This window comes from Scyliorhinus canicula, chromosome 18 (genome assembly GCF_902713615.1).
Source record: "Scyliorhinus canicula chromosome 18, sScyCan1.1, whole genome shotgun sequence".
Lineage (NCBI taxonomy): Eukaryota > Metazoa > Chordata > Chondrichthyes > Carcharhiniformes > Scyliorhinidae > Scyliorhinus > Scyliorhinus canicula.
Genome location: NC_052163.1, coordinates 65235179 through 65252324, shown reverse-complemented (window position 1 = coordinate 65252324; position 17146 = coordinate 65235179). Strand labels below are relative to the sequence as shown.

At 47.9% G+C, this 17146-nt stretch overlaps 1 protein-coding gene across 1 annotated transcript in view; it reads left to right on the top strand.

Moving 5' to 3' along the window:
* The first annotated feature begins 2060 nt into the window (after positions 1 to 2060).
* The window catches only part of LOC119953501 (E3 ubiquitin/ISG15 ligase TRIM25-like), a 48540-nt gene continuing 33454 nt past the window's right edge, over positions 2061 to 17146 (top strand). Inside the window, exons 1-3 of the mRNA XM_038777845.1 lie at positions 2061 to 3039; positions 9500 to 9595; positions 14612 to 14845. Coding sequence (XP_038633773.1) covers positions 2455 to 3039; positions 9500 to 9595; positions 14612 to 14845 — 915 coding nt within the window. The 5' untranslated portion in view covers positions 2061 to 2454. The remainder of the gene's footprint in view (positions 3040 to 9499; positions 9596 to 14611; positions 14846 to 17146) is intronic.

The following is a 17146-nucleotide window of genomic DNA, read 5'->3' as shown; positions in this document are numbered from 1 at the left end:
GTGATGGGTGAAAGATTGTAAGTGAGGACATGGGCAGTAGGGTTTTAAAGAGCTCGAGTAGAATGTGGGAGACCAGCTAGGAGTCCATTGGAATAGTCGCATCTAGAGGTAATGAAGGCATGAATGTGGGTTTGGGCAGCAAATGAGCTGAGACAGATGCAAAGTCAGATGATGTTATAGAGGTTGACGTCGTGGTCTCAGTGGTGGCACGAGTATGGGGTTGAAAGCTCATCTTGGGGTCAAACCTGCCACCAGGTTTAACTTCTGGACCACTGGCATTGTGATCAGCTGGCAGATTGGAAACTCAGATACCCACTGACTGGGTTTTTCTGCCGCTCTATAGCTCAGCCATGGCATTAACACTACACTGCCAGGTCTCCTGGCTAATTGGAGTGGATCACGACGCACCACCTGTCTGTATGATCCTACATTTCACACAAGCTGGCTCTGTTAGGAGTTTAATTGGAAGCTGTGTGGTGGCAAAAAATCTCTTCAAATATAAAATTTTAGCCCATTGATGAAGCCAGGGGCATGGGGAGGGGCGAACTGGAACAAAATACAATCATGGGCCAGGTAATTGTTAGAATAGTTTAAAACCGGAGGATGGTTTCCTTCAGCTCCCCTGGTGGCCAGTGGGAGGTTGCATTCAATAGATGAGGCACACGACCCGGATGGGGCGGGTGCTCCCGGTTTCAATATTTAGTCCCTGCTGAATTTAATTAGTTTTTTTATTTCCGCTCTTGCATTTACCATTTTCCACTCTTTGCCCTTCCCCCTTCAGCAGTGACTGGTCGCTCTTTAACAATGTGCGGCTGGATTCCAGCTCCCTCTCATTATTGACGACGCCCTTTTACCAACCATTCATGGGAATGAGGAATAGAAGGTTCACATAGCTTCAGCCTTGTTGACATTGCAATAAAATTATTACCCCCAATTTTGCAACAATAAAACTGGTGAATGTATAAATACTGTTAATTCACCAGTATACTGTATTACGTTGTACTATGTTATTAACCCTGTGGGCTCCATCTATGGACCATTGTGTGGCTTCACCCACAGGGGGAGATGTTGGAGCATGTACGGGCTCCACCCATGGCTCCGCCCTTTAGAGGAAGTATAAGAGCAGCTGACCTGTGGGACCACCTTCAGTAATGTACCAGTCACAGGCAGGCAAAGTTATAAGCTGATTAAAGCCACTGTTTACTTCGACATGAGTCTTCGAGTGCATCCGCATCAAAAACCTTGATGATTTTGTCCCTGATCAGAATTTCTGTAAATGCCACGATGTTTACTCAAGCTTTGATTTCCCCTTTCCTTACCTTTATTGGAACAATATTGTTGGAATATGAAAACCGAGAACTCTCAATATTTCCAATGATAAATATTAATTAATTATATCTAAGAGTAAATCTTCCATTAACTTTCCTCACACCAACATTAAAATAACTGGTCTATAATTCCCTGGACTTGCTCTTTTAAATATGGGGATGTGCTGTACTGCTGGGGTGCCGTCTTTCAGTGGAGATGTTAAGCCGAGGCCCAACCTGCTGTGGGTGTAAAGGTTCCCCTGGCTTTATTTTGAAGAAGAACAGGGGAGTTACCTTAAAGTCCTGGTCAATATTTATTCCTTAATCAACATCACAAAAACATGATTATCTGGTCATATTGGTGTGAGAGTTCGCTGTGTATGAATTGGCTGCATTGTTCCCTACATTGCAACAGTGACTACATTTCAAGATATACTTCATTGCCTGTAAAACGCTTTGCAATGTTTAGAGGTTATGAAAAGTGCTATATATATATATACATATAGATATACGTACAAGTCTTTCCTATTTATAGGAATCATGTGTGCTGGCAGACAGTCCTCTGACACCATTGCCATTTACTATAACTTTTTTTTTAATATGCAGGGGTGTAACATCCATCCACAACAGGGGGGGGGGGGGGGGGGGGAATGTTTCTCCTAAGCTTGATTGGTTTATCAATTATCCCCACCCACCTTTTTTACATATGTACTTTTTCTGATTGTCAGTATGTGGTTAACCCCGTGGGGATGTATCATTCAAGCTTAGAAATGGCCGGGAGATGAAATCACGGCCCCTTTAAGCCGTTACAGCAGAGCTAACAGGCAAGCACAGATGTCATTCCAATAAAAACCTACAGGAATGTCGGTAGCTGGCTTGTGAAACTGGATATTAAGTATGGGTGGAGTTCCTGGTTATGTTGAAAACATTTTTTTTAAAAAGAAGATTTAAAGTACAAAAATAAAAGAGAAACTATTGCTTTTGAGAAATATGTTGAGTCATTGAAGTAATCTACTGTATTTGTTTTGAGGTAGATCCTTGCGAATCATTAACGTAACTTTCAGGACTGTTTCCAAGTTTCCCTTTCAGTTCTCTGCTTGCCCAGACTTGGTGAGGGCTGGGTTTTTACTCTCTCTCTCCCCGAGGAATGGCGGTGTCGAAAGTCTCCATCTCTGAAGCAAAGCTAGCCTGCGCCATCTGCCTGGATCTCCTAAAGTCTCCTGCCACCATCCCCTGTGGCCACAACTTCTGCATGGAGTGTATTGGAAGGTGTTGGCACCAGGAAGGGGATTCAGAGACTTTCAAATGCCCTCAGTGCCGGGAAACCTTCAGCTCCAGGCCGTCCCTCTCCAAGAACACGATTCTCTGCGAGATTGTGGAGGACTTCTCCAATGCTGACCCAGCCTCTGCCTCTAAGGATCCCGTGGGTTCCCAGGATGTCCTCTGCGACTTCTGCGCTAATGAGAAGCTCAAAGCCGTCAAGTCGTGCGTGGTCTGCATGGCGTCGTACTGCGAGATCCACCTGCAGCCCCATGGTAGCAACCCGGTCTTCAGGGATCACCGACTCATTGATCCGGTCAGGGATATCGAGAGGAGGAAATGCCCGATCCATCGCAAACCTCTAGAAGTCTTCTGCAGGACCGATCAGATGTGTGTCTGCTGCCTGTGTGCCATTAACGAACACAGGCAACATGAGACTGTGTCTGTGGAGGAACAAGTGAGCGAATTGAAGGTACAATAAATATGCTTTGTAAACTGTATTGAAAGAAAAGAAAAGCAAAACAAATGATCTTTTGTGACTATTGAGTGGAAATCATTCCTTTTCATGCTAGCAATGAAAGTTCTTTTTGCATGCGAAGGAGTTAAACTCTATTGAGAAAGGAATTTGTTACAAATCTGTTTGCCATTAGCACCAAACAGGGCAAGTCATACCTAAAGTATCCCCAGCTGAGCTCTCGCCTGCTTTTTATCATTTGCTGACTGACCGCCTGTGTATTTCTAGTCCCTGCGGTTTCATTTCAGATTTCAAGCATATGCGATTTTCCTTTTACAAAGACTCTTTGTTCTCAGTTTTTACTGATTGGCATCCATTTAAATCCATGTGTTTTCATGAGATTCCTGATCAGAATCAAGCCTGGAAACAGATTTCCAGACTCGATATATCCTGACAGGCTGGTTTAATTGTTGTAGTTTTATTCTGCATTTGCTTCTGCTTTGATGAGCGCTTGAGACAGCCAGTTTATATTTAGATATTTCGGAGTAAGTTACAGGCTGGAATCTAATAGCAGGTTTCTGGCGGTTTATATATAGAATAAGAGATACCAAGGACCGAATTATAAGTTAGAATCTAGTCGAGGGGTTGGGGTGATTTATATATAGAATGATGAATGCCAGGGAGTGAGTTGAAGGCTGTCATTTAATTGATGAATTTGGATGCTTTGTATATAGAAAAACAAATCTCATGGAGTGGATTACAGGCTGGAATCTAATCGGGGGATTTGGGTGGTTTACATATAGAATAACAAATATGAACATGAGCAGAAAGAGGTTATACAACCCCTCGAGCCTGCTCCGCCATTTAATAAGTTCATGGCTGATCTGATAGTAACTTCGAATCTGCATCCTGCCTCCCCCTGATAACCTATCACCCTCATGTTTACCAAGAATCTATCCACCTCTGCCTTGAAACCATTCAAAGACCCTGAGCGGGATTCTCAGCCCACACCGGGTCGGAGAATCGCCAGGCCGGGCGGGAATCGCGTGACCCCCCCCCCGATGCCGGTCTGCCAATTCATCGGTGAGAGGAGAATCGGTGCCATTGGCGCTGGCGCGGCGTAGAGCGCCCCCTCCCCCCCTCCCCCCCCGGCGATTCTCCGCTCGAGATGGGCCGTGTAGCTGCCCAAAAAGCCTGAGATCCGCCGGCGCCGTCCACATCTGGTCTTACCCGGTGGGACCTCTGCATCCATCCTGCTTGAGGCGGCCTGGTGTTGGGGGGAGGGGGGGGGGTCCGACACCGGGGGGTGGGGGGGTGTGGCCACCACCGTGGCCTGGCCCGCGATTGGGGTCTACCGATCGGCGGGCCGGCCTCTCGTGATGGGGGCCTCTTTTGCGCCGCAAGGAGGAGAAGGAGGCTACCGCGCATGCGCGCATTTGCGCCGGTCTCAACGCGCATGCGCAGACCCGCGGCATCCATTTGACGCCGGTATCGGCAGCTGGAGCAGCATGGGTCGCTCCAATGCCGTGCTGCCCTCCCATAGGGCAGTGGCTCGCTATATATAGCCTGGATGAATGCAGGTCCAAAAACACTCACAAAGCTCAACACCATCCAGGACAAAGCAGTCTGCTGGATCAATACCTCATCCATCACCTTAAACATTCACTCTCTCCTCCAATATATCAACAGCAACTTACATTTATATAGCACCTTTTACAAAGTCATGGGAAAAACTTTCAAACAAAACTTGGCAACAAAACACCTAAGGAAATACCAGGTACATTGGTTAAAAGCTTGATCAAAGAGGTCAGAGATCAGAAAGAGACAAAGAGCTGGAGAGGCTTGGAGAGATAATTCCAGAGTTTAGGGTCTTGCCAACTGAAGCGATGGAAATCCGAGACGTAGGGTGGCACGGTGGTGCAGTGGTTAGCACTGCTGCCTCATGGCGCCGAGGACCCGGGCTCTATCCTGACCCCGGGTCACTGATCGTGTGGAGTTTGCACATTTTCCCCATGTTTGTGTGGGTCTTACCCCACAACCCAAAGATGTGCAGGTTAGGTGGATTGGCGACGTTAAATTGACCCCTAATTGGAAAAAAGGGAAATCTGAGATGTACAATAGGTTAGAATTACTCTAACTGTCTTATAGAGTCATAGAGATCTATAGCACAGAAAAGGCCCTTCGGCCCGTCGCATCTGGGCCGGTCAAAAACAATCACCTAGCTATTCTAATCCCATTTTCCAGCACTTGGCCTATTGCCTTGTATGCCTTGGCATTGCAAGTGCACATCTAAATACTTCTGAATGTTATGAGGGTCTCTGCCTGCACCACACTTTCAGGCAGCGATTTCCAAACTACCACCATCCTCTGAGTAAAAACGTTTTTCCTCACATTCCCTCTCAACCTCCTGCCTCTTACCTCAAATCTATGCCTCCTGGTCATTGATCCCTCCACCAAGGAGAAATGTTTCTTCCTGTATACTCTATCTCTGCCCCTCATAATTTGCTACATCTCAATCAGGTCCCCTTTAATCTCCTCCGCTCCAAGGAAAACAATCCCAGTCTATCCAATCTTTCTTCATAACTAAAACTCTCCAGCCCAGGCAACATCCTCATAAATCTCCTCTGCACTCTTTCCAGTGTTATCACATCCCTTCTATAATGTGGATTCCAGAACTGCACACAATACTCGAGCTGTGACTGAACCAACGTTTATACAGTTTCAGCATAACCTCCCTGCTTTTAAATTCTATGCCATGGCTAATGAAGGCAGGTATACCATATGCCTTCTTAACCACTGTATCACCTACCCTGCTACCTGAAAGCACCTGTGTATATGCAAACTAAGTTTCCTCTGATCCTCGGTGCTTCCCAGGGTTCTGCCGTTTATCATGTACTCCCTTGCCTTGTTTGTCCTGCCCAAGTGCATCACCTCACATTTATCGGGATTGAATTCCATTTGCCATTGATCAGCTCATCTGACCAGCTCGTCTATATCCTCCTGTAATCGAAAGCCAGCTCCTCACTATTTACCACCCCAGCAATTTTCATATCATCCGCAAACTTACTGATCAACCCTCCTAGGTTCATATCAAAATCATTTCTATAAACAACAAACAGCTATCCATTTCCAAGTGGGATCTTATCAAAAGCCTTGCTGAAGTCCAAGTATGTGGAGATGCCGGCGTTGGACTGGGGTGAGCACAGTAAGAAGTCTTACAACACCAGGTTAAAGTCCAACAGGTTTGTTTCAAACACGAGCTTTCGGAGCACGGCTCCTTCTTCAGGTGAATTCACCTGAAGAAGGAGCCGTGCTCCGAAAGCTCGTGTTTGAAACAAACCTGTTGGACTTTAACCTGGTGTTGTAAGACTTCTTACCGAAGTCCAAGTAGACTACGTCAAATGCACTGCCCTCATCGACACACCTGGTCACATCTTTGAAAAATTCAATCAAGTTGGTCAGACATGACCTTCCCTTAACAAAATCATGCTGACTGTTCTTGATTAATCCCTGCCTCTCAAATTGCAGATTAATTCTGTCTCTCAGGGGGCAGCACAATGGCACAGTGGTTAGTGCTGCTGCCTCATGGCGCTGAGGTCCCAGGTTCGATCCCGGCTCTGGGTCACTGTCCGTGTGGAGTTTGCACGTTCTCCCCGTGTTTGCGTGGGTTTCACCCCCACAACCCAAAGATGTGCAAGGTAAATGGATTGACCACGCTAAATTTCCCCTTAATTGGAAAAAACGAATTGGGCATTCTAAATGTATTTTTAAAAAATTCTGTCTCTCAGAATTGTTTCCAATAGTTTTCCCACCACTGAGATAAGACTGACTGGCCTGTAGTTTCTTAGTTTGTCCCTTCCTCCCTTCTTGAATAGTGGTACCACATTGGCTATCCTCCAACACCTCTCCTGTGGCTCGTGAGAAATTGAAAATTATTGCCAGCGCCCCTGCTATTTCCTCTCCTGCCTCACTCAGGAGGAATACATTTCATCTGGCGCTGGAGATATGTCTACTTTTAAACCTCCCAGACCACTCAAACCTCCTCTCTGTCTATGTTCATCTCTTTAATTCTATCTCAGTCCTTCTCCTTGATTTATACAGTATATCCACACGTCCCTCCCACGAGTGAACACGACACAAAGTATTCATTTAATAATTATCTTTGAAAGCTTTGAAATCACTGAGGTGTTGGAACTTGTGTTACCCACACTCTTATAAGCAACTTGTTTTCATTGCTTAACTCTGAGGTCTGGTGGCTCAACAACAACATGCATTTCCATAGCGCCTTTATCATAGCAAACCATCCAGCAGAACGGTGGTGCAGCCAAAAATGGATGGTTGGTCAAAGAAGGGCAGAGTTGATCAAAACTTGGTCAAGGAATTGGTCTTGATGTAATTTCTTACAGCAGGTGAGGAAAGTGGAGAGGCCACAAGGTTACGGGGACACTCCAGAGCATCATATCCAAGCTGAAGGCACGTTCATAATGGAGTGGTGAAGGAATGGGGGAATTGGCCAGAGTCAGAGAAACAAGAGGTTTCTGAGGGGATGATAGTGCTATAGACAGTTCCAGATAGGGCACAGGGAGGAGCGAGGAGGTTATGAACTGATTTAAACATGCTTAAGAATTTGAGTTGGTAATCTATGTGGATTATAATACAGTGTAGACCAACATGCACAGGGATGCTGGACAAACAGGACATATTACAAGTTAAGACTCGAGAAACAGAGGTTTTATAATAACTTAAATTAGTGTCACAAGTAGCTATCATTAATACTGCAATGAAGTTACTGTGAAAATCCCCTAGTCGCCGCACTCCGATACCTGTTCGGATACACTGAGGGAGAATTCAGAATGTCCAATTCACCTAACAAGCATGTTTTTCTGGATTTGTGGGAGGAAACCGGAGCACCCGGAGGACACAGGGAGACTCCACACAGACAGTGACCCAAGCCGGGAATCGAACCCGGGACCTGGCACTGAAGCAACAGGGTTAACCACTAGGCTACCGTGCCGCCCATTAAATGAGTTGAAGATTACAGACGGTGCAAGCTGGGAGGCATTTAGATAGCTGAGTAAAGGAAATGATAAAGGCCTGGATGAGGGTTTCAGCTGCAGATGGGCAGAGGCAGCAGTGGAACAGGTGATTTTATTGAGGCAGATTGAGTGATGGGAAAGGACGTGGCTACTTATTAAAGGTTTGGGAAAAAAATTACTTATCCCAACTTTGTGATTTGTTGGTTCTGTGTTGGTCACAATGTCTTCTGGGTGTTTCGTAACTAATGATGTATTTTTTTTCAAATTGAGAGTTACAAGGGAGGTAGTTAATGATGGTGATTGAGCAATTTTGTATCAAACCCCTTTCTGAAAAAAGGTCCACACGCCCATATTTTAGAACTGGTCTCAGCACAGTCAGTACAACTTGTCCCAGCTTGTAATCCAGTGACCTGCTGGTATACATCAGAACCCTGAGAGTGTGGTGAATGTAGAAATTGTCATGTATTATATTTTATATTCTCTGGCTGTAACGTTATTAAAATCCCTGGTTTAAAATTCATGCAGTGTGTCTACTAAAGAATTAATTAAAGAGTCGTAAAAGGTGAACTAATCATTCATTGCAACCACTTACTTGGTTACAGATGAAGGGCTAATGGATTAGTGTTGTGTTTGCAGGAGATTCCCTGGCATGTAGATAAATTATGAAGGATTGTATTTACTCCTAGATAAGCAGGTCATGTCACTTAGTGGGATACAAATGATGGAGTTAGTGGGAGGAACCAAGTCTGTCTGTAGTTTTGCAGTCTGCTATAAGATTTTAAGTTGAACAGCAGTTTTGCCAAATGCTGTTAGGTTGAGCAGAGGTATACGGGATCTGCTCTTGAAAGGTTTGCATAGCTAAACAAGTAACCTGTTTTGTTAATTTTATTTATAATTAGCATTTGAACTCTATTGGTTGCTTAATTGAAACTGGCGACAGGTTCAAGTGCGTTCAAGTTGTTTCTTTTATTTAAGAACTATTTAACTGATAATTGTAAAGCTATTTATTTGATGTTAATGTGGTTAATTCTGTGTTGAAATTAAAGTTTGTTTTCACATAAAAGATACCTATTGGTCAGAGTCATCACTCCTGGGGTGAAGTATCCTTTTCTAACAGTTTTACAACTAAAATATTGTTTGGGGTTATCATCCGGTATGCTAAGGAAAGTTGGGGTCTGGCCCAGTACCCTAACAAGAGAAGCAGATGGTATTTGTTTGGACATGAGGACAGGCCTGGCAATTTACAGGGCTGCCTTCTAGCCTGGTATGTGACTGCATGTCTCTGTAAGAAAAGATTGAGGGAAGTTAGGAATTCTGTGATATTGAAGCCAGGGGTAGAGTATGAATAAGAGAAATGATGACAAATTTTAAAGGAAGCAGTCACCCCATCCATTAAGCAACAGGTATCACTGACCAAGATTTTGAATGTTCTGATTTTTCAGAAAGAACTTCACGACCGAAAGACTGAAGTGAACAAACAACTGCAGGAGACAACAGGCGAGATCGGAAAATTGCAGCAAAAGGTTGACTCTGTTAAAGTAAGAGAAGCTTCCAAGTTTAAACTGGACAGTGTTGTAAAGTTGTATGCTGTCTCATGAAGAGGCATAGAGGTTTCTACAGTTGAACAATAACTGTTTATTAATAACATATTACTATATACATATAGACAGGATACAGACCTGACGATCTGCATGCCTGCTTCTACCAACTCAACACTACCCTCTACTCCTCCCACGTTGATCTCTAAATCATAATAGAACTAAGAGCAAAGACAAGTACAGAACAGGAACAGGCCCTTTGGCCCTCCAAGCCTGTGCCGATCATGATGCCCTAACTAAAAACAAAACCTTCTGCCCTTACTCAGTCCGTATTCCTCTATTTCCTCCCTAATCATGTATCCATCCAGATGCCTCTTAAATGTTGCTAATGTGCCTGCTTCTACAACACCCTCTGGCAACACGTTCCAGGTACCCACCACTCTCTGTGAAAAACTTACCCTGCACATCTCCCATAAACTTTCCCCCTCTCACCTTGAACCTGTGACCCCTTGTAATTGACAGTTCCACCCTTGGAAAAAGCCTCTGCCTATCCACCCTGTCTATGTCTCTCCTAATTTTGTAGACCTCTATCAGGCCTCCCCTCAAGTTCCATCTTTCCAGTGAAAATAATTCTAGTTTATTCAACCTCTCCTCAAAGCCAACTGCCTCGAGACCAGGCAACATCCAGGTGAACCTTCTTTGCACTCTCCCCAAAGCTTCCAGGTCCCTCTGATCATGTGGTGACCAGGGGCTGGATTCTCCCCTACCCGGCGTGACGGAGGGTCCCGGCGCAGGGGAGTGGTGCCAACTACTCAGGGGTCGGGCCTCCCCAAAGGTGGGGAATTCTCCCCAGCTTAAGGGGCCAGCCCCGCGCCGGAGTGGTTGGCACCAGAAGACTGGCGCAAAAAATCAGCGCCCCCGGCAGCGGGGCTGGCCGAAAGGCTTTCGCCGGTCGGCGCATGCGCCGGCAGTGATGTCAGCGGCCAGCTGCCGCTGTCGTCACCACCGGCGCATGTGCGATGTGGGGTTCTCTTCTGCTTCCGCCATGGCGGAGGCTGTGCCGGCTGCGGAAGGAGAAAGAGTGCACCCTGGGCACTGGCCCGGAGTCTGAGCGGGGGGCCCCGATCGCGGGCCAGGCCACCGTGGGGGCACCCCCCCGGGGTTCGATCGCCCCCCGCCCCCCCCCAGGACCCCGGGGCCCACTCACGCCGCTGATCCCGCCGTTACAGAGGTGGTTCAAACCTCGGCGGCGGGAGAGGCCTCCCAGCGGCGGGACTTCGGCCCATCCAGGCCGGAGAATCACCGCAGGGGCCTCGCCGATCGGAGTGGCGAGATTCCCGCCACTGCCACTTCCCGGGTGGCGGAGAATCTCTGCCACAGCAGGGGCGGGATTTTCGGCAGCCCCAGGCGATTCTCCGACCCTGCTGGGGGTCGGAGAATTACGTCCCAGAACTGTGTGCAATACTCCAAAATTCGGCCTAACCAAGGTTTTATACAGCTGCAACATGATTTCCCAACTCTTGTACTCAGTGTCCCAGCTGATGATTGCAAACATGCCATATGCCTTCTTTATCACCTTGGCCACCTGTGCTTGCCGCTTTTAGGGAACTGTGGACCTGCACACCTTCTGTATGTTAATGTTCCTAAGGATTCTGCCATTTACAGTATCATTCATACCTAGATTTGATCTTCCAACATGCATCACCTCACATTTGTCTGGATTAAACTTCAGCTGCCATTTCTGTACCCAAGTCTCCAATCTATCTATATCCTATTGTATCCTCTGACAATCCTCAGCACTATCAGCAACTCCGCCAATCTTTGTGTCATCCACAACCTTACTAATCAGGCCACCCAAATTTTCCTCCAGATCATTTATATGTACAACAAACAACAGAGTTCCCAGCACAGATCCCAGTGGAACACCACTAGCTACAGATCTTCATTCAGAAAAACACCCTTCCACCACTACTCTCTGTCTTCTATAACTAAGCCAGTTCTGTATCCATCTAGCCACCCAACCTCAAATCCCACATTTTAGTTTTTGTACCAGTCTGCCATGTGGGACCTTGTCAAATGCCTTACTAAAATCCAGACCAACTACATCCACAGCCCTTCCCTCATCAATTTTCTTTGTCACCTCTTCAAACAACTCAATCAAATTGGTGAAACATGACCTTCCCCGTACAAAACCATGTTGCCAGTTACTAACTAGTCCATTTTCCTCCAAATGTGCATGCATCCTGTCCCGCAGTATCTTTTCCAAAAGCTTCCCCACCACTGACATCAGGCTCACCGGCCTATAATTTGCTGGGTTGTTCCTGCTCCTTTCTTAAACAAGGGAACAACATTGGCTATTCTCTAGTCCTCTGGAACCTCAACTGTGGTCAAATAGGATGTGAAGATATATGTTAAGGCTCCAGCTATTTCTCCCCTTGCCTTCTGCAGTAACCTGGGATAGATCCCATCCGGCCCCGGGTGTTATATTCTGTGCTTTGCTGGACTGACTTAGTGCACTCAAGAACGTCTAGTTCATGACTGGTTGAATGTTTATTGATTAACAATATCATGGGTCAGATAACAATATGAAAACTACTAAAATCACTAACTATTAAATTACTATTATAAAATTATCCAAGAGTTATTACAAATGTGACTATCCACTATGATGACTATCTCCAAACTCCCTGAGGTTGCAGTGTCACGGGTTGTTCTTTACCGCCACCTGCTGATTGGAGCGTATCTGTTAATATTTACATAACTGTTTATGTATATCATCACATCCCCTTTCCTTTGCAAATGAACAATATTTACATGCATTATTTAAATTCAATACACAATACATATAATATGCATTATACTTCATTATGTACATATTCAATGTCCATCACAAATTCAATCTGTCTGACGTTGTTCTGTGTTTTGTCGACCTTCTAAACACTGTTTGAACTTGTGAGTTTGACTGGCATTCAGATGTTTCTGAAGATGGTTCTTGCTGTGTTTCTGTGCTTTTCACATCTTTAGCTTGTTCTGTTTTTCTGTCGGTGGAGTTGTGGACAGTGCAGAAGGATGTTACAAGTTACAAAGGGACATAGATAACCTGCAGAGCTGGGCTGACAGGTGGCAAATGGAGTTTAATGCAGAGAAGTGTGAGGTGATTCATTTTGGAAGGAATAACAGGAAGACAGAGTAATGGGCTAATGGTAAGATTCTTGGTAGTGTGGACGAGCAGAGAGATCTTGGTGTCTATGTCCATACATCCCTGAAAGTTGCCACCCAGGTTGAGATGGTTGTTAAGAAGGCGTATGGTGTGTTAGCTTTTATTGGTAGAGGAATTGAGTTTCGGAGCCATGAGGTCATGTTGCAGTTGTACAAAACTCTAGTGCGGCCACATTTGGAGTATTGCGTGCAGTTCTGGTCGTCAGATTATAGGAAGGATGTGGAAGCATTGGAAAGGGTACAGAGGAGATTTACAAGGATGTTGCCTGGTATGGAGGGAAGATCATATGAGGAAAGGCTGAAGGACTTGAGGCTGTTTTCGTTAGAGAGAAGAAGGTTAATAGGTGACTTAATTGAGGCATACAAGATGATCAGAGGGTTAGATAGGGTGGACATTGAGAGCCTTTTTCCTCGGATGGTGATGTCCAGCACGAGGGGACATAGCTTTAAATTGAGGGGAGATAGATATAGGACAGATATCAGAGGTAGGATCTTTACTCAGAGAGTAGTAAGGGCGTGGAATGCCCTGCCTGCAACAGTAGTGGACTCGCCAACACTAAACGCATTCAAATGGTCATTGGATAGGCATATGTGTAGAGGGAATAGTGTAGAGGGACTTTAGAGGGGTTTCACAGGACGGCGCAACATCAAGGGCCGAAGGGCCTGTACTGCGCTGTAATGTTCTGTGTTCTATGTTTTTGTATGCTGAGGTAACGTCTGTTCAGTTGCCCTGAGATTGCTTTCTACATCATCTGGTGGTACTGAAACAAAGGGTTGCTGAACCTTCAGCAAGGCTCTCCTGTTTCTTCATAGAACTTGCCCTTGATCCGTGACGATGATGTATGACTTTGGACCTGATGGTTGATTTACCTTTGCAAACTTCAACCATCTATTTCCATCAGGATCTTCTATCCTGACTGTGTCATTCTTTGCTAATGGTTGCAGACATCTTGTAGATCTATGATAATATTTCTTCTGCCTCCTTTTTTGAAATTTGAACTTCTTCATGAATTTCTGATTGGTTGGCTCCTGTGAAATATGGTAAGGGGGTTCTGAGTTGTCGATTCATTAACCCATTAATCAATGGTGCTGCTCTATAGTTAAGTAACGGGAGATATGGATTCTCCTGACTGTCCATAGCTTTTCTGAGCAGCTGCTTCACAATGTGAACACCTTTCTCAGCCTTCCCATTGGATTGTTGATAAAGAGGACTAGATTTGATGTGTTGAATATCATAGTTCTGTGCGAATTCTGTCCATTCATGATTGCTAAAACATGGGTCATTGTCGCTCATGACAACTTGTGGTATGTCATGATGAGCAAAAATATCCATGGTATGTTTAATGACACACCTGGCCGACGAGCTGGATAGTTGCACCACTTCCGCAAAGTTAGAGAAATAATTGATCAATAACAGGTATTCTTTTCCTGCCAGATAGAAAAGATCCAGTCCCACATTCTGCCACAGAATCATTATTATTTCACTCAGGTGGATTAGTTTTTTTCGTTGCTTTTACTGAAATTTCCAACAAGTTGCACAGTTTTCTACCATCATCTGAATGTCTTGATTTATGCCTGGCCAGTTTACCGTGTTTCTAGCTCTTTGTTTGCATTTTTCAATGCCTAACAGTCCCTCATGAATCTTCTGTAGAATCATAGATCTCAGAGATTGTGGTATGACAATCCTGTTTTGTCTCAGTAAGAACCCATTGGCTGCACTTAGTCCCGCTCGAATGTTGGAATATGTTTTGTGACTTTTTTTTGTGAATATATTTGTGACTTTTTTTTAAATCTTAGGGCACAGTGCAGCAGGTAAAACAGCATGCCAGGAACAAGTGCATCGAGTTGGTGAAAACCGTCGAGAAGGCGGAGAAGGAAGTGTTGCGATTTCTCGATGGTGAGGGGGAAGCTGTGGTGAGCTGGGTGGAGGATTCCATGAAGCAACTGCAGCAGAGTCTTGCCGGGCTCCAGGACAGGAGGCTGCAGCTGGAGGCTGCGCTGGAGAGCGATGACAGCCTACTTGTATTACAGGTAAATGCACCCTTAGCCAGTTGAAGCAAGCACTGTGTACACCAAGAGTCTGCTGTCACCAAGATTATAGCGACTCCACTCCCACACCAGTTCACCTTTACCTGCCAACATTGTGGAATATAAATACACCAATCACTAAAGGTTAACAAGGTCAAAGAATAGAAAACTAAGTATAATGCTTTATTTCCAGAGTGATAGAATTGAGAGTTATACCAAACCTGTAATGAACCTTAAGACCATAAGACATAGGAGTGGAAGTAAGGCCATTCGGCCCATCGAGTCCACTCCGCCATTCAATCATGGCTGATGGGCATTTCAACTCCACCTACCAGCATTCTCCCCGTAGCCCTTAATTCCTCGCGACATCGACTTGACTTCCGGGCGGCGAGCGAGGAGGTCGCAGGGAGAGGGGCTCCCGCAAGCGGTGGACAGCAGGAGGAACAGCCCCCCCCCCCCCCCCCCCCCCCCGACAGGCCGGACGGCGGAGGAGCCGGAGCGGGAGCCGGGGAGCCGGGGAGCCGAGGAGCCGAGGAGCCGAGGAGCCGGGGAGCCGAGGAGCCGGGGAGCCGAGGAGCCGAGGAGCCGGGGAGCCGGGGAGCCGAGGAGCCGAGGAGCCGGGGCGGAGGAGCCGAGGAGCCGAGGAGCCGGAGCGGGAGCCGAGGAGCCGGAGCCGAGGAGCCGGAGCGGGAGCGGAGGAGCCGGAGCGGAGGAGCCGGAGCGGCGACAGGGGGGCCCAACAGCAGCAGGTCCATCCCCTCTCCCACCCCCCCCCCCCCACGCGGGCCAGGAGCGGTGCGGCGGCGGCCCCTCTTCTCTCCCCCCCCCCCCCCACGCGACCCAGGAGCGGTGCGGCGGCGGCGGCCCCTCTTCTCTCCCCCCCCCCCCCCCCCCCCCACGCGGGCCAGGAGCGGTGCGGCGGCTGCGGCCCCTCTTCTCTTCCCCCCCCCCCCCCCCCCCACGCGGGCCAGGAGCGGTGCGGCGGCGGCGGCCCCTCTTCTCTCTCCCCCCCCCCCCCTCACGCGGGCCAGGAGCGGTGCGGCGGCGGCGGCCCCTCTTCTCTCTCCCCCCCCCCCCCCACGCGGGCCAGGAGCGGTGCGGCGGCGGCGGCCCCTCTTCTCCCCCCCCCCCCCCCACGCGGGCCAGGAGCGGTGCGGCGGCGGCGGCCCCTCTTCTCTTTCCCCCCCCCCCCCCAGCCAGCAGCGGGGACCCCCCCCCCCCCCAGCCAGCAGCGGGGACACAACCCCCCCCCCCCCCAGCCAGCAGTGGGGACACAACCCCCCCCCCCCCCCCAGCCAGCAGCGGGGACACAACCCCCCCCCCCCCCCAGCCAGCAGCGGGGACACAACCCCCCCCCCCCCCAGCCAGCAGCGGGGACACAACCCCCCCCCCCCCCCAGCCAGCAGCGGGGACACAACCCCCCCCCCCCAGCCAGCAGCGGGGACACAACCCCCCCCCCAGCCAGCAGCGGGGACCCCCCCCCAACCAGCAGCGGGGACCCCCCCCCCCCCCAACCAGCAGCGACCACCGGCCCACTCGCCCCTCCCCCCCCCCCCCCCCCCAACTGCTGTGACCACCACGTGGCAAAGACAAAGGGACTCTCTCTCCTGGTTGAGTGGGGAAAAAAGAAAAAAGAGACTTGTATTTCTGTTCTTCCCAAAAGAAAACTGGTAAAGAGAAAAGGGGTAGGGGAAATAAATTAAAAAAAAAAAAAAATATATATATATATATATATATATATACATATATAGATATATAATAATAAATAAAATAAAAATAGGGTGCGGAAAAGGGGGAAAAAGAAGAACAAGGAGAGAAGAAAAGATGAAGGGGAAGGGGGAGAAAAAAGTGCCAGAAAGGAGCCAAGAGAAAGGGGGCACCGGAAGTAGACTGGGCAAAGGGAACGCCAGCTCGGGCGAACGAGTCAACACGCGAAGCGGCGGGAAGGATGCTTCGCCGCATCCAGAAGAGCTGGACGGGCGGGCAACCTCTCCCCTGGGGTTAGAGGGGGGCGTGAATTGGAAGGAAGCCTTTGCCGAGGTGGTGAGGGAGCAGCTGCAGGCATTCAAGGCAGAGTTAAAAGCAGACGCAGAGGCCGCAGCACAGGCAGCAGCGACCAGGGCCATGTCAGGGGTGCAGCAGGTTCTGACCAGATTGGAGAAGAAAGTGGATGCCCAAGGGAAGATACTGGAAGCCCAAGGGAAGATACTGGAAGCCCAGGGGGCAACCATTAAAGAGCTGGAGAAGGCAGCGACTGACGCGAGCGACCGGGTCATATCCCTGGAGAGGGGAATGGTGAAACTG